Genomic DNA, 21,952 nt, shown 5'->3' with positions numbered 1-21,952 from the left:
ACCCCAAAGGTAACGCCTAAACTTTAGAGTTAAATCAGACCTGGGGCCCATCCTGGCTGCAGACCCCAAAGGTAACGCCTAAACTTTAGAGTTAAATCAGACCTGGGACCCATCCTGGCTGCAGACCCCAAAGGTAACGCCTAAACTTTAGAGTTAAATCAGACCTGGGACCCATCCTGGCTGCAGACCCCAAAGGTAACGCCTAAACTTTAGAGTTAAATCAGACCTGGGGCCCATCCTGGCTGCAGACCCCAAAGGTAACGCCTAAACTTTAGAGTTAAATCAGACCTGGGACCCATCCTGGCTGCAGACCCCAAAGGTAACGCCTAAACTTAGAGTTAAATCAGACCTGGGGCCCATCCTGGCTGCAGACCCCAAAGGTAACGCCTAAACTTTAGAGTTAAATCAGACCTGGGGCCCATCCTGGCTGCAGACCCCAAAGGTAACGCCTAAACTTTAGAGTTAAATCAGACCTGGGACCCATCCTGGCTGCAGACCTCAAAGGTAACGCCTAAACTTTAGAGTTGAATCAGACCTGGGACCCATCCTGGCTGCAGACCCCAAAGGTAACGCCTAAACTTCAGAGTTAAATCAGACCTGGGGCCCATCCTGGCTGCAGACCCCAAAGGTAACGCCTAAACTTTAGAGTTAAATCAGACCTGGGGCCCATCCTGGCTGCAGACCCCAAAGGTAACGCCTAAACTTTAGAGTTAAATCAGACCTGGGGCCCATCCTGGCTGCAGACCCCAAAGGTAACGCCTAAACTTTAGAGTTAAATCAGACCTGGGACCCATCCTGGCTGCAGACCCCAAAGGTAACGCCTAAACTTTAGAGTTAAATCAGACCTGGGGCCCATCCTGGCTGCAGACCCCAAAGGTAACGCCTAAACTTTAGAGTTAAATCAGACCTGGGACCCATCCTGGCTGCAGACCCCAAAGGTAACGCCTAAACTTTAGAGTTAAATCAGACCTGGGGCCCATCCTGGCTGCAGACCCCAAAGGTAACGCCTAAACTTTAGAGTTAAATCAGACCTGGGGCCCATCCTGGCTGCAGACCCCAAAGGTAACGCCTAAACTTTAGAGTTAAATCAGACCTGGGCCCATCCTGGCTGCAGACCCCAAAGGTAACGCCTAAACTTTAGAGTTAAATCAGACCTGGGGCCCATCCTGGCTGCAGACCCCAAAGGTAACGCCTAAACTTTAGAGTTAAATCAGACCTGGGGCCCATCCTGGCTGCAGACCCCAAAGGTAACGCCTAAACTTCAGAGTTAAATCAGACCTGGGGCCCATCCTGGCTGCAGACCCCAAAGGTAACGCCTAAACTTTAGAGTTAAATCAGACCTGGGGCCCATCCTGGCTGCAGACCCCAAAGGTAACACCTAAACTTTAGAGTTAAATCAGACCTGGGGCCCATCCTGGCTGCAGACCCCAAAGGTAACGCCTAAACTTTAGAGTTAAATCAGACCTGGGGCCCATCCTGGCTGCAGACCCCAAAGGTAACGCCTAAACTTTAGAGTTAAATCAGACCTGGGACCCATCCTGGCTGCAGACCCCAAAGGTAACGCCTAAACTTTAGAGTTAAATCAGACCTGGGACCCATCCTGGCTGCAGACCCCAAAGGTAACGCCTAAACTTTACAGTTAAATCAGACCTGGGACCCATCCTGGCTGCAGACCCCAAAGGTAACACCTAAACTTTAGAGTTAAATCAGACCTGGGGCCCATCCTGGCTGCAGACCCCAAAGGTAACGCCTAAACTTTAGAGTTAAATCAGACCTGGGACCCATCCTGGCTGCAGACCCCAAAGGTAACGCCTAAACTTTAGAGTTAAATCAGACCTGGGACCCATCCTGGCTGCAGACCCCAAAGGTAACGCCTAAACTTTAGAGTTAAATCAGACCTGGGACCCATCCTGGCTGCAGACCCCAAAGGTAACGCCTAAACTTTAGAGTTAAATCAGACCTGGGACCCATCCTGGCTGCAGACCCCAAAGGTAACGCCTAAACTTTAGAGTTAAATCAGACCTGGGACCCATCCTGGCTGCAGACCCCAAAGGTAACGCCTAAACTTTAGAGTTAAATCAGACCTGGGACCCATCCTGGCTGCAGACCCCAAAGGTAACGCCTAAACTTTAGAGTTAAATCAGACCTGGGACCCATCCTGGCTGCAGACTCCAAAGGTAACGCCTAAACTTTAGAGTTAAATCAGACCTGGGGACCCATCCTGGCTGCAGACCCCAAAGGTAACGCCTAAACTTTAGAGTTAAATCAGACCTGGGACCCATCCTGGCTGCAGACCCCAAAGGTAACGCCTAAACTTTAGAGTTAAATCAGACCTGGGACCCATCCTGGCTGTAGACCATATTAGACAAATAAACTAAAGCAATGTATTTACAGTAGACAATTTAATCTACATCCATCTACTTAAGATTGTTGGTCAACCCTGTCAGAGACTCTATGACTCAGCCTATCATAACAACCTAGTGAGGCTGTCCAACAACATCATCTCCGACCCAAACCATGTTCTGAACAGTGAATATGAACTGCTACCATCTAATCGGAGATACAGGGTCCCACGATTCAATAAAGTCAGACTGAAGCACTCCTTTGTGCATCAGTCAGTCCTCACAGTAAATACAGACCTAAATCCCAGACCAAATGCACGCTGAAGGCTCTTTGAGCATGTTTTTCTCTCACTGATTGTGCTGTTATGTTAAATGTTTGTGTTTCATGTATTTGTGTATGCATATTTGTCTGTTGATGTTGGACATGGAGCTGCTGTGACGCAAGTCAAATTTCAGACTTGATCTGACAATAAAGTAATATCGTATCGTATCGTATTAATATACTACTAGTTTGTATGTAAACATATATATATACAGTGTTTCCCCAATGCTGCGCCCCGCCAACGGAGCCCCGTGCCCCTCCTGAAATTCTAGATGTTTAAAAAAAGAAGAAATTATAATTTTGCAACTAATCTATATCTACTGTCACTTTTCACATTGAACATGTGCTCTTTTATTAAATAAACAAAACGCTTTCATTTTAAGTTGTGAGTTTAGTGTTTTTGACCCTAAGAAACACTGATGCATTAATCACCAAATTCAAATTCTGCGCACTCGAGCTGGTTTCTCCATTCTTACCTACCCTACCTTTAAATTAGACGCCCACTGCTAACATGCTAAATAGCCTTAAGTTAGACGCCCACTGCTAACATGCTAAATAGCCTTAAGTTAGACGCCCACTGCTAACATGCTAAATAGCCTTAAGTTAGACGCCCACTGCTAACATGCTAAATAGCCTTAAGTTAGACGCCCACTGCTAACATGCTAAATAGCCTTAAGTTAGATGCCCACTGCTAACATGCTAAATAGCCTTAAGTTAGATGCCCACTGCTAACATGCTAAATAGCCTTAAGTTAGACGCCCACTGCTAACATGCTAACTAGCCTTAAGTTAGACGCCCACTGCTAACATGCTAAATAGCCTTAAGTTAGACGTCCACTGCTAATATGCTAACTTGCCTTAAGTTAGACGCCCACTGCTAACATGCTAACTAGCCTTAAGTTAGACGTCCACTGATAACATGCTAACTAGCCTTAAGTTAGACGTCCACTGCTAACATGCTATCTAGCCTTAAGTTAGACGTCCACTGCTAACATGCTAACTAGCCTTAAGTTAGACGCCCACTGCTAACATGCTAACTAGCCTTAAGTTAGACGCCCACTGCTAACATGCTAACTAGCCTTAAGTTAGACGTCCACTGCTAACATGCTAACTAGCCTTAAGTTAGACGCCCACTGCTAACATGCTAACTAGCCTTAAGTTAGACGTCCACTGCTAACATGCTAACTAGCCTTAAGTTAGACGCCCACTGCTAACATGCTAACTAGCCTTAAGTTAGACGCCCACTGCTAACATGCTAACTAGCCTTAAGTTAGACGTCCACTGCTAACATGCTAAATAGCCTTAAGTTAGACGCCCACTGCTGACATGCTAACTAGCCTTAAGTTAGACGTCCACTGCTAACATGCTAACTAGCCTTAAATTAGACGTCCACTGCTAACATGCTAACTAGCCTTAAGTTAGACGCCCACTGCTAACATGCTAACTAGCCTTAAATTAGACGTCCACTGCTAACATGCTAACTAGCCTTAAGTTAGACGCCCACTGCTAACATAATGTACAGCAATGATTTTGATATGATGATAATATGCTGCGGGGGCCTCGGCCCGGAGCAGCTGCACTATGATAAGAGATTATTAAATGTTGTTGTTGTTGTTGTGATGCTAATGGTGTGATGATGTGTATCATTAGGCTTGCCCACGGCCCCGGAAAAGCTCCACTACACGGACCGTGGGAAGAGCTTTATCTCTCTGGCCTGGGAGGTGCCCCGCTCTGACGGAGGCAGCCCCATTCTGGGCTACGTTCTGGAGAAGATGCGCTCCGACGCCTCAGAGTTCGAGCCGGCCAGCAGGAAGATGTTCCCCGAGTGCTGCGGCACGCTGGAGAACCTCTCGGAGAACATGGAGTACGAGTTCAGGGTCCATGCCGTCACCGAGGTGGGAGACGGAGACAACTGCAAGCCAATCAGTGTCCGGATCCAGGACGACGAGAGTAAACACACCTTTTATTATAATTATTAGGAATATTATTTATAAATATTAGTAATATTAGTAATATTAGTACCGAATCACAGAAAAACATCCCGGACAATGAGAGTAAACACAACTTTTATTATTTATAGTTATTAGGAATATTTGTACTGAATGACAGCACCAGGATTTTGGACAAAATGACGAGCACCATTTTTATAATCAATGTTATTATAATATATTTAACTTAATATAAAGATAGGATGTATACAAATATTGTGCAGCTTCAACATTCAAGAAAGTTCTATGAGGAGGTTTTATTTAAAGTGTCTGTTAAGAAAACACGATCAGTAACCGAAGACTGATTCTGATATTCTGACCTACGGAGCGTTAAAACGTCAGTGTTATTACGCATGAATAATAATCATGAGTCAGTCATCAGGTGCAGCTCTCCTCAGAGGACCTGTTTCAGTGAGAGCAGGCGTTTGACAGTTTCTCTCTGTGTGTTCAGTTGCTCCGGCGATCACCATCCTGAAGTTCTTCAAGAATAACTGCATCAGCGTGAAGAAGGGCTCTTCCATCGATGTGCCGGCGGAGGTGCGGGGGCTGCCCCTGCCCACACTGCGCTGGACCAAAGACGGAGAGGAGCTGCTGCCGCTGGAGGACAAGCTGAGCCTGGAGACCGAGGAGGTACGAGACCTGATCTCTGGCTGCATTTTGCTAATTGTTTATCTAATTCAGGATTCAAGGTGTGCCTACAGTGTAGTTCTGTCAATGACGATCTGAGGTCACAGGCGCCTCCAACAGAGCAACACAATAACACTGATACAATAGTGCAAGTAAATACAATCAAATGGAATAGAAGTAGTGCTATTTTTATTAATATATAAATAAATACATTTAACAATGAATATGGAAAATAAATACATACATAAATACAATTAAATACAAAAATGAATGACAAATAAAAGATAACTCACCCCATGTTCTCTGGTCTCCAGGTGACCCGGACCACCCTCCGGACGAAGATCTCCCTCCCAGGAACCATCAGGCAGGACACGGGCAGCTACAAACTGCAGGCGGAGAACTGCTGGGGCAGCGCGGAGCACACCGTGCGGGTGGATATATTGGGTGAGGAACCAGACCTCCTCAAACCTCTTCCCTCCTTTCCGTCCTGGTGTTTTATTAAACGTGTCTCTGCGCCCTCAGACCGGCCTCTTCCTCCCAGGAACATCGTGGTGTCGGACATCAAGGCGGAGTCCTGCTACCTGACCTGGGACGCGCCCGAGGATAACGGAGGCAGCGAGATCACCAACTACATCCTGGAGAGAAGAGACGCCAGCAAGAAGAAGTCCGACTTCGAGCTGGTCACCGTGCACCTGATCGACCGCAGATACGGGGTGAGAGTTCACGAGAGGGTTAAACACTCATGAGATATATGAAATACAGGTTAGATTTAACACAACGTAATGCAGTGAGCATCTAACCAGCAGGGAAGAAGAACCATATATAATACAAGAATACACATAGTACAGATATATGTCAAGTATATACAGTATATATGGAAGTAAACCGTAGTGCTGGAAACTCCATGGAGCAGGTAGACTGGTCCCTCAGGGTTCCTTCCTGTATCCAGGATGTGGAATATTTCACACTGAAGGCTGTGGTTATACGATATACTTTATTGTCCCGGTAAGGACATTTGTTCTGGAATCCGTCCTGCACTTCGCATACATGCACATATACAAAGATAATAACATTAAAATACATGCACATATCCTCACTCATGCACCGTTTACACAAACATAGACGCCCATACTGACAGTAGCCCTGACGAGTACCAGTTCAGGATCGCAGCCTTCAACGCTGCCGGGGTCGGGCCCACTGCGCGCCCACCGAGTGCAAGCTGCACACAGAACAGAACTGACATGTTGTTTGAATGTTAATTGTTGGCAAAATCCTGAGTGTCCTCTTCCAACATGAGAGCAACATGCTAACAAAGGTATCCCCACTGCAGCTGAGTTCATGACAGCATGTATGGTTACCTAGAAGAGCGTCAGGACTGTTTGACCGACCCTCATGGCCAACACTTAGAAGTGTATAACATTACATGTGAGTGTCGAGAAGCTTAATGGACAAAGGCAGGGATGAGTGCAGGGAATAGCGGTTCAGCTCTTGGGAACCCTGAATCTTCTACCAGAAGGTAGGGCTGGAGTTTGTGGGGGGGGGTCAGACACCATTTGTTGTGCCTGACCTATATGGGCTGCTCATATATGTTTGGAGTTATGGAGATCTTAATAAATGTATAACCTGTGACTGTGTTTCCCCCCCAGGTGCACAAGCTGAACGTGAACGGGCAGTACCAGTTCCGCCTCAAAGCGGAGAACAAGTACGGCGTGAGCGACGGCTGCGACTCGGAGAAGGTTGAGCTGAGGGACCCCTTCGGCCTGCCCGGACCCCCGCGCAACCCCAAGATCCTGCGGAACACGGCCACCACCATGACTGTGACCTGGGAGCCCCCCCTGGACAACGGGGGCTCCAGCATCCAGGGCTACTGGCTGGAGAAGAGGGAGCGCGGGGCCGTGTACTGGGGCCGCGTCAACAGGGCGCCGGTCACCAAGCCCTCGGTGAAGGGCCTGCAGCACACCGTGCTGAAGCTCATCGAGGGGTCCGTGTACCAGTTCAGGATCGCAGCCTGCAACGCTGCCGGGGTCGGGCCCCACTGCGAGCCCACCGAGAGCAAGCTGGCCATGGAACCCTGCAGTGAGTACATTACATTACATTGCATTTAGCTGACGCTTTTGTCCAAAGCGACTTACAATAAGTACATTCGACCAGGAAGACACAACCTTGAAGAAAACAGAATCATATAAGTATATCAGGTTTCATAGAGCCAAACATTTCAAGTGCTACTCAACTGGCTTTAGGTAAGCCAGTCCTTTATTAGTATATAAGTGCTTCGTTAATCGTTCTAACGCTCGAAGTGGAGTCGAAAGAGATGAGTTTTCAGTTTGCGCCGGAAGATGTGCAAGCTATCTGCCGTCCTGATGTCAATGGGGAGCTCATTCCACCATCTTGGAGCCAGGATAGCAAACCCACGTGTTTTCGCCGATGGGAACTTGGGTCCCCCTCGCAGCGAGGGCGCAACGAGTCGTTTGGCTGATGCAGAGCGTAGTGCACGCGCTGGGGTGTACGGTTTAACCATGTCCTGGATGTAGGAAGGGCCAGATCCATTCGCAGCACGGTAAGCAAGTACCAGTGTCTTGAAGTGGATTCTAGCAGTTACCGGAAGCCAGTGAAGGGAGCGGAGGAGCGGAGTGGTGTGGGAGAATTTAGGAAGGTTGAAAACCAGACGAGCCGCTGCATTCTGGATGAGCTGCAGAGGTCGGATGGCACATGCAGGTAGACCAGCCAGGAGGGAGTTGCAGTAGTCTAGGCGTGAGATGACGAGAGCCTGGACCAGAACCTGAGTCGCTTTCTGAGTCAGCTGGGGACGTATCTTCCTGATGTTGTAAAGCGTGTATCTGCAGCAGCGGGTTGTAGCAGCGATGTTTGCAGTGAAGGACAGGTTGTTATCTAGGGTCACACCCAGATTCCTTGCAGTCTGAGTCGGGGAAACAACTGAGGTGCCGATGTTGATTGTCAGGTCAAGAGTTGGACAATCTTTTCCCGGGAGGAAGAGCAGCTCAGTCTTGTCAAGGTTGAGTTTGAGGTGGTGGGCAGACATCCACTGAGAGATGTCAGCTAGACAAGCAGAGATGCGTGCGACGACCTGGGTCTCTGAGCGGGGAAAGGACAGAATTAATTGGGTGTCGTCAGCGTAGCAGTGGTAAGAAAAACCATGCGGGCTAATGACTGATCCGAGCGAGTTTGTGTACAAGGAGAAGAGGAGGGGACCAAGAACAGAGCCCTGAGGGACCCCCGTAGTTAATTGACAAGGGTCGGACTCAGACCCTCTCCAAGTCACCCTGTAGGTACGGTCTTTCAGGTATGAGGTGAGGAGGGAAAGTGCAGAGCCAGAAACTCCAAGTTTTTGGAGAGTGCGAAGGAGGATCTGATGATTCACCGTGTCGAATGCAGCAGACAGGTCCAACAGGATGATGACAGAGGAGAGGGATGCAGTTTTGGCAGTGTGCAGTTCCTCCGTGACAGCAATGAGAGCAGTTTCTGTGGAGTGACCTGCCTTGAAACCAGACTGGTGCGGATCCAGAAGGTTGTTCTGATTGAGATAACAGGAGAGTTGTTTAAAGACAGCGCGTTCAAGTGATTTAGACAGGAACGGGAGGAGAGAGACAGGCCTGTAGTTTATAACATCAGACGGGTTGAGAGTGGGTTTCTTTAGGAGAGGGTTTACTCTTGCCTCCTTGAGACTGTTTGGAAAGTGACCAGAAGTTAGAGAAGTGTTGATGAAATGGGTGAGAAACGGTAGAATATCAGGAGCGATAGTCTGAAGGAGGTTTGAAGGGATAGGGTCCAGAGGACAGGTGGTAGGGCCTCAAGTACCTCAACCCTCATGAAGCAGCCTCTTGATCTCATAGGAGGGGAGCATGTAACAACCATATAGACACATTTCCAAGCATTTGGTCTACCTACGCCGTAAATGCATTATCTTCTCTATTCATACACGGCATCCATTGCAGTCCGTCCTGGAGAGGGACCCTCCTCGAGGTTTATAACAATAACTGGGGGGTTTCTCCCATTCAAATGTCAGACTTGATCTGACCATTAAAGTATTATCGTATCGTATTGTTTCGTATAAATAAACATTGATTGATTGATTGATTGATTGATTGATTGATAACCCTGCTTCCTCCTCAGACCCCCCCAGCCCCCCCGACTCCCCCGAGGTTAAAGACAAGACAAAGAGCAGCGTGACTCTGAGCTGGATCCCCCCCGACAGAGACGGAGGCAGCCCCATCAAGGGCTACATCATCGAGGTGCACGAAGAGGGCTCTCCTGATTGGAGGAGGGTCAACCCCGCCGATAAGCTCCACCCCCTGACGGAGATCACCGTTCCCGACCTGAAGGAGGGCAAGAAGTGCCGCTTCAGGATCTACGCCGTCAACGCCGCCGGCAACTCTGATCCCGCCAAGACAGGAGACGTGCTGGTGCAGGACATCCTGAGTAAGTCTGGACTGGGTCCGATCAGAACTATGGTCTATAGCCGGGTCAGAACCAGAACTCTGGTCTGTAGCCGGGTAAGAACCAGAACTCTGGTCTATAGCCCGGTCAGAACCAGAACTCAAGTGTATAGCCGGGTCAGAGTCAGAACTCAAGTCTATAGCCGGGTCAGAGCCAGAACTCAAGTCTGGAGCCGCTAGGTTCACACATACGAGGAATCTGACTTGATGTTGTGGTGCATACCTCACAGATGAATAATATACGACTCTACATGCTGAGCAGGAGCAGCTCTCACTCAGAAGTATTGATATATTGAATAAGATGATCAGGTCTAAACCGCGTTGTTTGTCCCTGCAGTCGAGCCGACGATGACTCTGAATGTGAATGCTCACGAGCTGCTGACCTGCAGAGCGGGAACCCCCCTGCAGATCCCCGTCTCCTTCAGCGGACGCCCCACCCCCAAACTCACCTGGACTTTCGACGGCCCCGCGGAGAGCGAGAAGAAGAACGACCTGCACACGCTGCCCATCGACTCCGAGGTGAGGAGCGCACACACAGAACAGAACTGAGATGTTGTTTGAATGTTAATTGTTGGTAAAATACTGAACGTCCTCTTCCAACCTGAGCGTAACGTGATAACAAAGGTATCCCAACTGCAGCTGAGAACATGACAGGATGTGTGATTACCTAGAAGAGCATCAGGACTGTTTGAGGCAGATGATAGCTATGTGATTAACATGATGATTCAGCCTCTATGGAGAGAGACATCAAGCATGCTCATTTCTGACGTGGAGCTAATCTGAAGTCAACATTGAATACTGTTTTCTATTCCTCCATCTTGTGACTGTGTAACTCCCTCTCTTGGATATCAGCATGTGAAGGACACTGTTCAGGAACTAGTTGATGCTCTGTATGTGATGACTCCTTCCATTCTGGAGAAGATCACAGACACATGGATCCTGAGGCTGAAGCTAAGCCGGGGACCAGGGAGAGTTTCTAACATTAATGAATAACGTGCCTGTGCTTCCTGTCAGATCCAAATGACAGACACCAGCTCGGTGGTCCTGATCCCGGAGAGCAAGCTGAACCACAGCGGGCGCTTCATCATCAACGCAGAGAACGCCGCCGGACACAAGCTGCTCAAAGTGCGCGTCACCGTGCTCGGTACGTGAACACCCGGACAGCATCTCTATAACCTGACGGTGATGTGTTGAGGATGATGAGGTTGTGATGTTGTGTGTAATAATTAAACCCTGGTGTCCCTGCAGACCTGCCCGGGGCCCCCAGAGACCTAAAGGTGAGCGACGTGACTCGAGGCACCTGCAGATTCACCTGGAAAGCTCCAGAGAGCGACGGAGGAGAGAGGGTGAAGAGCTACTTCATCGAGAAGAAGGCGGTCAACGGGAAGGCCTGGACCAAGGTACCTGACACCCTGCAAAGAAACAGGAAACTGACCCACCAGACAGACAGGAAACTGACCCCTAATCCACAGGAAACTGACCCACCAGACAGACAGGAAACTGACCCCTAATCCACAGGAAACTGACCCTGACCCTCCAGACAGACAGGAAACTGACCCCTAATCCACAGGAAACTGACCCTGACCCACCAGTCAGACAGGAAACTGACCCCTAATCCACAGGAAACTGACCCTGACCCTCCAGACAGACAGGAAACTGACCCCTAATCCACAGGAAACTGACCCTGACCCTCCAGACAGACAGGAAACTGATCCACCAGACAGACAGGAAACTGACCCCTAATCCACAGGAAACTGACCCACCAGACAGACAGGTAACTGACCCCTAATCCACAGGAAACTGACCCTGACCCTCCAGACAGACAGGTAACTGACCCCTAATCCACAGGAAACTGACCCTGACCCTCCAGACAGACAGGTAACTGACCCCTAATCCACAGGAAACTGACCCCTGATCTACAGGAAACTGACCCTGACCCTCCAGACAGACAGGAAACTGACCCCTGATCCACAGGAAACTGACCCCTAATCCACAGGAAACTGACCCCTAATCCAAGGAAACTGACCCTGACCCACCAGACAGACAGGAAACTGACCCCTAATCCACAGGAAACTGACCCTGACCCTCCAGACAGACAGGAAACTGACCCCTAATCCACAGGAAACTGACCCTGACCCTCCAGACAGACAGGAAACTGACCCCTGATCCACAGGAAACTGACCCCTAATCCACAGGAAACTGACCCCTAATCCAAGGAAACTGACCCTGACCCACCAGACAGACAGGAAACTGACCCCTAATCCACAGGAAACTGACCCTGACCCTCCAGACAGACAGGAAACTCACCCCTAATCCAAGGAAATTGACCCTCCAGACAGACAGGAAACTGACCCCTAATCCAAGGAAACTGACCCTGACCCACCAGACAGACAGGAAACTGACCCCTAATCCACAGGAAACTGACCCCTAATCCACAGGAAACTGACCCCTAATCCAAGGAAACTGACCCTGACCCTCCAGACAGACAGGAAACTGACCCCTAATCCACAGGAAACTGACCCTGACCCACCAGACAGACAGGAAACTGACCCCTAATCCAAGGAAACTGACCCTGAACCTCCAGACAGACAGGAAACTGACCCCTAATCCACAGGAAACTGACCCTGACCGTCCAGACAGACAGGAAACTGACCCTGACCGTCCAGACAGACAGGAAACTGACCCCTAATTCAAGGAAACTGACCCTGACCCTCCAGACAGACAGGAAACTGACCCTAATCCACAGGAAACTAACCCTGACCCACCAGACAGACAGGAAACTGACCCCTAATCCACAGGAAACTGACCCCTAATCCACAGGAAACTGACCCCTAATCCAAGGAAACTGACCCTGACCCTCCAGACAGACAGGAAACTGACCCCTAATCCAAGGAAACTGACCCTGACCCTCCAGACAGACAGGAAACTGACCCCTAATCCACAGGAAACTGACCCCTAATCCACAGGAAACTGACCCTGACCCTCCAGATAGACAGGAAACTGACCCTGACCCTCCAGACAGACAGGAAACTGACCCCTAATCAACAGGAAGCTGACCCCTAATCCACATGAAACTGACCTTGACCCTCCAGACCAGGGGTGGCCAACCAGTCAGAGGTTAAGAGCCACATTTTTTCTATGTTATTGCAAAGAGCCACATCAAACACACAGTCACTGATACCGCTTGTTTCCGTTTTTTGTTTTCTGGAGACAAGATTTCAACCACGTCACTGATGCATTTTTGTGGCATTGGGATATTTTTTTTTTAAATCCTCTGGAGCAGAGAGAGGAGCTGTGGATTATTGTTATTGATTAATGCATCAGTGTTTCTTAGGGTCAAAAACACTAAACTCACAACTTAAGATGAAAGCGTTTAGTTTATTTAATAAAAGAGCACATGTTCAATGTGAAAAGTGACAGTAGTTATAGATTATTTGCAATTTGGTGCTATGTATATATAGATTTTTTTATTTATTATATATATAACTCCTTGAATTCCAGGGGGGGGCGCGGGGCTCCGTTGGCGGGGTGCAGCGCCCCTCCAAGACAATGGTAGGGGAAACACTGGATAGTGTTTAATCAACGATAGGTTTTCCCCCCCTCAAAGGTGATTGGTTCACAGCATCACAGGTATTATTGTGATTGGCTCTTGGGCCACATCAAAATTAGACGCGCTGTCATCCTCTCATACTGACACCTGACACCACACATACACACGTAGGGAGAGCCGGGACGAAAGTAACACGGGACCAAAGTAACGGAGCTATTTTATCCGAGCCCGAACAACTTTGACCGGCCAAATTACGTCAGAATGATCAGTATTCAATACTTAACAGACCTACTAAATATCAGGTTTAACTGTCAGTGTTGTCACGATACCAACATTTTGGTTTCGATACCAAGTCAAGAATTGCGATTCCGATTCTTTTTCTTAAAAAAAGGGAAACAGTCTTAAATGTAATTATTGTGCTTTATTTCACACCAGAACCAGAACCATAACACAAACTTTTAAACAATGAGAACAATAAATAAAATAAATGACAAGAATTCGTATTAAATAAAATTAATACATTTCTCACAGACAGGCCTCATGGTGTCCGTAGGCTTGCCCTCACTGTCAGAGATATAGCTAAAATACATCGCTTCTGGCGTCTTTTTTCTCAACAAGCCGAGGCGCAGCGGCAGCTGCACTCCCACTTGCAGCCATGCTTCTGGTTTTCTCACATGCTCTGGCAGCTAGCGCGTGCACGAGAGAGGGGAGGGACTTAGAGCGTGCTTGAGAGGGGAGGGACTTAGAGCGTGCTTGAGAGGGGAGGGACTTCGAGCGTGCTTGAGAAGGGAGGGGCTGCAGGCAACGGCTGCAGTGCAGGGAGTGGAAGCAGAGCGCTGAACACACACGGCTCTTATTAAAAACGGCGCTTTCTCACCGGAGTACTTTTCCCCGTCATTCTTAAAGTACCGATACTAATGAAACGGAGGAATCGTAACGTTTTTAAACGGCAGGGTAATCGCGGTATACCTTTCAAGTATCGGTACACAACCATGCAACACTAGTCAGGAGTCAGTGTCTCTCCCCCAAACTCACACATATAAAATTCGATATGAACTGAAGAGCCGCATGAAACTAGGCAAAGAGCCGCATGCGGCTCGAGAGCCGCGGGTTGGCCACCCCTGCTCCAGACAGACAGGAAGCTGACCCCTAATCAACAGGAAACTGACCCCTAATCCACATGAAACTGACCCTGACCCTCCAGACAGACAGGAAGCTGACCCCTAATCAACAGGAAGCTGACCCCTAATCCACAGGAAACTGACCCTGACCCTCCAGACAGACAGGAAGCTGACCCCTAATCCACAGGAAACTGACCCTGACCCTCCAGACAGACAGGAAACCCCTAGACAACAGGAAACTGACCCTAATCAACAGGAAACTGACCCCTAATCCACAGGAAACTGACCCTGACCCTCCAGACAGACAGGGAAGCTGACCCCTAATCCACAGGAAACTGACCCCTAAATCCACATGAAACTGACCCTGACCCTCCAGACAGACAGGAAACTGACCCTAATCCACAGGAAACTAACCCTGACCCTCCAGAACAGACAGGAAGCTGACCCCTAATCCACAGGAAACTGACCCTGACCCTCCAGACAGACAGAAACTGACCCCTAATCCACATGAAACTGACCCTGACCCTCCAGACAGACAGGAAACTGACCCCTAATCCACAGGAAACTGACCCTGACCCTCCAGTCAGACAGGAAACTGACCCCTAATCCACAGGAAACTGACCCTGACCCTCCAGACAGACAGGAAGCTGACCCCTAATCAACAGGAAGCTGACCCCTAATCCACATGAAACTGACCTTGACCCTCCAGACAGACACGAAGCTGACCCCTAATCACAGGAAAACTGACCCTGACCCTCCAGACAGACAGGAAGCTGACCCCTAATCAACAGGAAGCTGACCCCTAATCAACAGGAAACTGACCCTGACCCTCCAGACAGACAGGAAGCTGACCCCTAATCCACAGGAAACTGACCCCTAATCCACATGAAACTGACCCTGACCCTCCAGACAGACAGGAAGCTGACCCCTAATCCACAGGAAACTGACCCTGACCCTCCAGACAGACAGGAAACTGACCCCTAATCCACATGAAACTGACCCTGACCCTCCAGACAGACAGGAAACTGACCCCTAATCCACAGGAAACTGACCCTGACCCTCCAGTCAGACAGGAAACTGACCCCTAATCCACAGGAAACTGACCCTGACCCTCCAGACAGACAGGAAGCTGACCCCTAATCAACAGGAAGCTGACCCCTAATCCACATGAAACTGACCTTGACCCTCCAGACAGACACGAAGCTGACCCCTAATCAACAGGAAACTGACCCTGACCCTCCAGACAGACAGGAAACTGACCCCTAATCCACAGGAAACTGACCCTGACCCTCCAGACAGACAGGAAGCTGACCCCTAATCCACAGGAAACTGACCCCTAATCCACAGGAAACTGACCCTGACCCTCCAGACAGACAGGAAACTGACCCCTAATCCACAGGAAACTGACCCCTAATCCACAGGAAGCTGACCCCTAATCCACAGGAAACTGACCCTGACCCTCCAGTCAGACAGGAAACTGACCCCTAATCCACAGGAAACTGACCCTGACCCTCCAGTCAGACAGGAAGCTGACCCCTAATCCACAGGAAACTGACCCTGACCCTCCAGTCAGACAGGAAGCTGACCCCTAATCCACAGGAAACTGACCCTGACCCTCCAGTCAGACAGGAAACTGACTTCTAATCCACAGGAAACTGACCCTGACCCTCCAGTCAGACAGGAAACTGACCCCTAATCCACAGGAAACTGACCCTGACCCTCCAGTCAGACAGGAAGCTGACCCCTAATCAACAGGAAGCTGACCCCTAATCCACAGGAAACTGACCCTGACCCTCCAGTCAGACAGGAAACTGACTTCTAATCCACAGGAAACTGACCCTGACCCTCCAGTCAGACAGGAAACTGACCCCTAATCCACAGGAAACTGACCCCTAATCCACATGAAACTGACCCTGACCCTCCAGTCAGACAGGAAGCTGACCCCTAATCCACAGGAAACTGACCCCTAATCCACAGGAAACTGACCCTGACCCTCCAGTCAGACAGGAAGCTGACCCCTAATCCACAGGAAACTGACCCCTAATCCACAGGAAACTGACCCTGACCCTCCAGTCAGACAGGAAACTGACTTCTAATCCACAGGAAACTGACCCTGACCCTCCAGTCAGACAGGAAACTGACCCTAATCCACAGGAAACTGACCCTGACCCTCCAGTCAGACAGGAAACTGACCCCTAATCCACAGGAAACTGACCCTGACCCTCCAGTCAGACAGGAAGCTGACCCCTAATCCACAGGAAACTGACCCTGACCCTCCAGTCAGACAGGAAACTGACTTCTAATCCACAGGAAACTGACCCCTGACCCTCCAGTCAGACAGGAAACTGACCCCAAATCCACAGGAAACTGACCCTGACCCTCCAGTCAGACAGGAAACTGACCCCTAATCCACAGGAAACTGACCCTGACCCTCCAGTCAGACAGGAAACTGACCCCTAATCCACAGGAAACTGACCCTGACCCTCCAGACAGACAGGAAACTGACCCTGACCCTCCAGTCAGACAGGAAACTGACTTCTAATCCACAGGAAACTGACCCTGACCCTCCAGTCAGACAGGAAACTGACCCCAAATCCACAGGAAACTAACTCCGACCCACCAGAGAAACAGGAAACTGACCCTGACCCCTAACCCTAGTTGTTGATCCAGGTTTATTAACCCGCTCTGGCTCCTCTCAGGTGAACCCGGCCTGTGCAGCCCAGTCTCTGGTGATCCCAGACCTCATCAACGGACAGGAGTACATCTTCAGGATCCGAGCAGAGAACCGCTTCGGCTTCGGACCCCTGGCTGAGACCGAGCAGCCCACCAAGGTCACCGACCCCATCCGTACGTACCGGAAAGCATTTATTATACTCTTATTATATCGCTATTATATCTATAATATTTATATTGCATACTTATGTAAATATATTTAACATGTTCATACAAATGCACAACGTTTTACTGCGATATCTTGTTCTAATAGTTACTTTATCACTTTATCACTTTATTTTTGCTGAATTACTATTTGTATTTGTTTACTATTTTATCTTTATTTGTACCTTGTGTGAATGCTGTGTTTCACTCTGACCCTGTTGCTGCTATAAACGCCTGAGTAAGGGGATAAATAAAGCTCCATCTTATCTGTTCTTATCTTATATCGTTATGATATCGTTTCTTCGAGGAGATTTAAGAAGGACAGTAACTTTTGAATGACTTAATGACTATTTCTAATAACCCCCTTTCTGTGCAGACCCCCCCGACCCCCCCACCAGGCTGAAGATCAGGAGCGTGAGGCGGGGCGCCGTCTCTCTGACCTGGAGGGCCCCGAGGAACGATGGAGGGGCCCCGGTGACTCACTACAGCGTGGACCTGCTCTGCTGGGAGGCCAGCGGGGCCGCCAAGGACTCCTGGAGGAGGTACGGCCCGCTTTACTCTATATATTCACTCTATTACATTTCACACGACATACCAGAGAGAGAGAGAGAGAGAGAGAGAGAGAGAGAATCATAAATAGTTTAAAGAAATGCTGCGTGTCAAATGCAGTGGATAACATTTTTTCAAATACAATTATTTTCTTTATAAAAACAAGATTTGGTCTTCAAAAAGGTATTTTTCCAAAAATGACTCTTTTTGAAAAAGAGGAGTCGTCTTATATTCGGGTAGTTCATGTCTCTTGTTATGGTTCAACATCGGGCCAATGCTGCGTCACATGTTCTCCTGGAAGAAACGATATCATAGCTGACATCCTCGTGGATTCATCTTCTTATTACAGACACATGCATTTCCTAACATTCGGTCTATATGCTGTAAAATGTATTATCTCTTTTACACACGGCATCTATTGCACGTCTGTCCGTCCTGGGAGAGGGATCCCTCCTCTGTTGCTCTCCATGAGGTTTCTCCCATGTTCCCTTAAACTGTGGGTTTTCTCTGGAAGTGTTTCCTTGTACGTGAGGGTCTAAGGACAGAGGGTCTAAGGACAGAGGGTCTAAGGACAGAGGGTCTGAGGACAGAGGGTCTGAGGACAGAGGGTCTGAGGACAGAGGGTCTGAGGACAGAGGGTCTAAGGATAGAGGGTCTGAGGATAGAGGGTCTGAGGACAGAGGGTCTGAGGATAGAGGGTCTGAGGACAGAGGGTCTAAGGATAGAGGGTCTAAGGACAGAGGGTCTGAGGACAGAGGTTCTGAGGACAGAGGGTCTAAGGACAGAGGGTGTTGTATTTGCTGTAAAGTGTCTCTACTGTAGGCTATTTTTATTTTATGTACAGCACTTTGGCTCCACCAAACATCGTTTATAAATGTGCTCTATAAATAAAACTTGATTTGATTTGATGTTACAGCTGCAAGGGATTGTGGGACGGCATAGAGACTTAGAGACTCTGTTAGGGTCCCTCCTGATTATGTGTGCTGCCTTCAGGTGCAACAGGAGAGACGTGGACACCACCAGCTACCGGGTGGAGGACCTGACGGAGGGTGATGAGTACGAGTTCAGGGTGATGGCCCACAACAAGGCGGGCCAGAGCCGGCCCTCCAGCACCGTGGGACCCATCGTGCTGCAGGACCAGACCTGTGAGTAATCTGATTACTTCCTGTTTCCTGTAGATTGTAATCTGATTACTAACTTCCTGCTTCCTGCAATCTGATTGCTAACTGTTGGGGAAATATTGCCCTAGGCCCACACCTCTAACCAGTCTCTCCGTGTCTCTCTGAGTCTCTCCGTGTCTCTCCGTGTCTCTCCGTGTCTCTCTGAGTCTCTCCGTGTCTCTCTGAGTCTCTCCGTGTCTCTCTGAGTCTCTCCGTGTCTCTCCGTGTCTCTCCGTGTCTCTCTGAGTCTCTCCGTGTCTCTCCGTGTCTCTCCGTGTCTCTCCGTGTCTCTCTGAGTCTGTCTGAGTCTCTCTGAGTCTCTCTGTGTCTCTCCGTGTCTCTCTGAGTCTCTCCGTGTCTCTCTGTGTCTCTCCGTGTCTCTCCGTGTCTCTCCGTGTCTCTCTGTGTCTCTCCGTGTCTCTCCGTGTCTCTCCGTGTCTCTCTGTGTCTCTCCGTGTCTCTCCGTGTCTCTCTGTGTCTCTCTGAGTCTCCCTGAGTCTCTCTGAGTCTCTCTGTGTCTCTCTGAGTCTCTCTGTGTCTCTCTGAGTCTCTCTGAGTCTCCCTGAGTCTCTCTGAGTCTCTCTGAGTCTCCCTGAGTCTCTCTGAGTCTCTCCGTGTCTCTCTGAGTCTCTCTGTGTCTCTCCGTGTCTCTCTGAGTCTCTCCGTGTATCTCCGTGTCTCTCCGTGTCTCTCTGAGTCTCTCCGTGTCTCTCTGAGTCTCTCCGTGTATCTCCGTGTCTCTCTGTGTCTCTCCGTGTCTCTCTGAGTCTCTCCGTGTCTCTCTGAGTCTCTCCGTGTCTCTCCGTGTCTCTCCGTGTCTCTCCGTGTCTCTCCGTGTCTCTCCGTGTCTCTCCGTGTCTCTCCGTGTCTCTCCGTGTCTCTCCGTGTCTCTCCGTGTCTCTCTGTGTCTCTGTGTCTCTCCGTGTCTCTCCGTGTCTCTCCGTGTCTCTCCGTGTCTCTCCGAGTCTCTCCGTGTCTCTCCGTGTCTCTCCGTGTCTCTCTGAGTCTCTCCGTGTCTCTCCGTGTCTCTCTGAGTCTCTCCGTGTCTCTCCGTGTCTCTCCGTGTCTCTCTGTGTCTCTCCGTGTCTCTCCGTGTCTCTCTGAGTCTCTCCGTGTCTCTCCGTGTCTCTCCGTGTCTCTCTGAGTCTCTCCGTGTCTCTCTGTGTCTCTCCGTGTCTCTCTGTGTCTCTCCGTGTCTCTCCGTGTCTCTCCGTGTCTCTCTGAGTCTCTCCGTGTCTCTCTGTGTCTCTCCGTGTCTCTCCGTGTCTCTCTGTGTCTCTCTGTGTCTCTCTGTGTCTCTCTGTGTCTCTCTGTGTCTCTCTGTGTCTCTCTGTGTCTCTCTGTGTCTCTCTGTGTCTCTCTGTGTCTCTCTGTGTCTCTCTGTGTCTCTCTGTGTCTCTCTGTGTCTCTCTGTGTCCCCCTGTGTCTCTCCGTGTCTCTCCGTGTCTCTCTGTGTCTCTCCGTGTCTCTCCGTGTCTCTCCGTGTCTCTCTGAGTCTCTCCGTGTCTCTCCGTGTCTCTCCGTGTCTCTCTGTGTCTCTCTGTGTCTCTCTGTGTCTCTCTGTGTCTCTCTGTGTCTCTCTGTGTCTCTCTGTGTCTCTCTGTGTCTCTCTGTGTCTCTCTGTGTCTCTCTGTGTCTCTCTGTGTCTCTCTGTGTCTCTCTGTGTCTCTCTGTGTCTCTCTGTGTCTCTCTGTGTCTCTCTGTGTCTCTCTGTGTCTCTCTGTGTCTCTCTGTGTCTCTCTGTGTCTCTCCGTGTCTCTCCGTGTCTCTCCGTGTCTCTCCGTGTCTCTCTGTGTCTCTCCGTGTCTCTCTGTGTCTCTCCGTGTCTTTCCGTGTCTCTCCGTGTCTCTCCGTGTCTCTCCGTGTCTCTCTGTGTCTCTCCGTGTCTCTCTGAGTCTCTCTGAGTCTCTCAGTGTCTCTCCGTGTCTCTCCGTGTCTCTCCGTGTCTCTCCGTGTCTCTCTGAGTCTCCATTGATCCAGAGGTTTCCATCACACTAACTTCCTGTCTCCTGCAGGCGCTCCGTCCATCGATCTGAAGGAGTTCATGGAGGCGGAGCAGCGGTCCGACATCAGCATCGTGGCGAAGGTGCGCGGTTGCCCCTTCCCCACCCTCACCTGGTACAAGGCGCCCGCCCACCACCCCGAGCAGCGGGTGGAGGTCTCGTACGACGAGCACATCAACAAGGTGGTGAGCGACGACAGCTGCACGCTCCTCATCCAGCAGGGGAACAGAGCCGACACCGGACTCTACACCCTGATCGCCTCCAACAGCGTCGGGAAGGCCTCCGCAGAGATGAGGCTCAACGTGCTGGGTAACCACACACACACACAATCACACACACACACACACACACACACACACACACACACACACACACACACACAGAGACACACAGAGACACACACTCAATCACACAGAGACACACACTCAATCACACAGAGACACACACACTCAATCACACAGAGACACACACACTCAATCACACAGAGACACACACACTCAATCACACAGAGACACACACACTCAATCACACAGACACACACACAAACACAGACACACAGAGACACACACACACACAGAGACACACAGAGACACACACTCAATCACACAGAGACACGAACATAATCCCACAGACACACACACTCAATCACAGACACACACACACACACAATCCCACAGACACACACACAATCAATCACACACACAATCACACAGAGACACAATCACACAATCACACACACAGACACACACACACACAATCCCACAGACACACACACACTCAATCACACAGAGACACACACACAATCAATCACACACACACACACACACACACACACACCACACCCACACACACACACACACACACACACACACACAGAGACACACAGAGACACACACTCAATCACACAGAGACACACACACAATCACACACACACGTTTGTCTATTTTGTTTTAATGCATG

The 21,952-nt window shown here is 49.6% G+C and overlaps 1 protein-coding gene across 1 annotated transcript in view; it reads left to right on the top strand.

Moving 5' to 3' along the window:
* ttn.1 (titin, tandem duplicate 1) overlaps positions 1-21,952 on the top strand; it is a gene marked incomplete in the record, with an annotated part of 218,433 nt that overhangs the window by 101,045 nt on the left and 95,436 nt on the right. Inside the window, 13 exon segments of the mRNA XM_034229211.1 lie at positions 4,314-4,613; positions 5,103-5,281; positions 5,593-5,722; positions 5,801-5,991; positions 6,925-7,354; positions 9,410-9,715; positions 10,070-10,251; positions 10,747-10,876; positions 10,981-11,132; positions 17,103-17,250; positions 17,657-17,822; positions 18,823-18,974; positions 21,005-21,301. Of these exon segments, the coding sequence (XP_034085102.1) occupies positions 4,314-4,613; positions 5,103-5,281; positions 5,593-5,722; positions 5,801-5,991; positions 6,925-7,354; positions 9,410-9,715; positions 10,070-10,251; positions 10,747-10,876; positions 10,981-11,132; positions 17,103-17,250; positions 17,657-17,822; positions 18,823-18,974; positions 21,005-21,301 (2,763 nt within the window).

The sequence above is a fragment of the Gymnodraco acuticeps genome, unplaced genomic scaffold (genome assembly GCF_902827175.1).
Source record: "Gymnodraco acuticeps unplaced genomic scaffold, fGymAcu1.1, whole genome shotgun sequence".
Classification (NCBI taxonomy): Eukaryota; Metazoa; Chordata; class Actinopteri; order Perciformes; family Bathydraconidae; genus Gymnodraco; species Gymnodraco acuticeps.
Note: the sequence above shows the minus strand (reverse complement) of the source record. Positions and strands in the feature narration are given on the sequence as shown.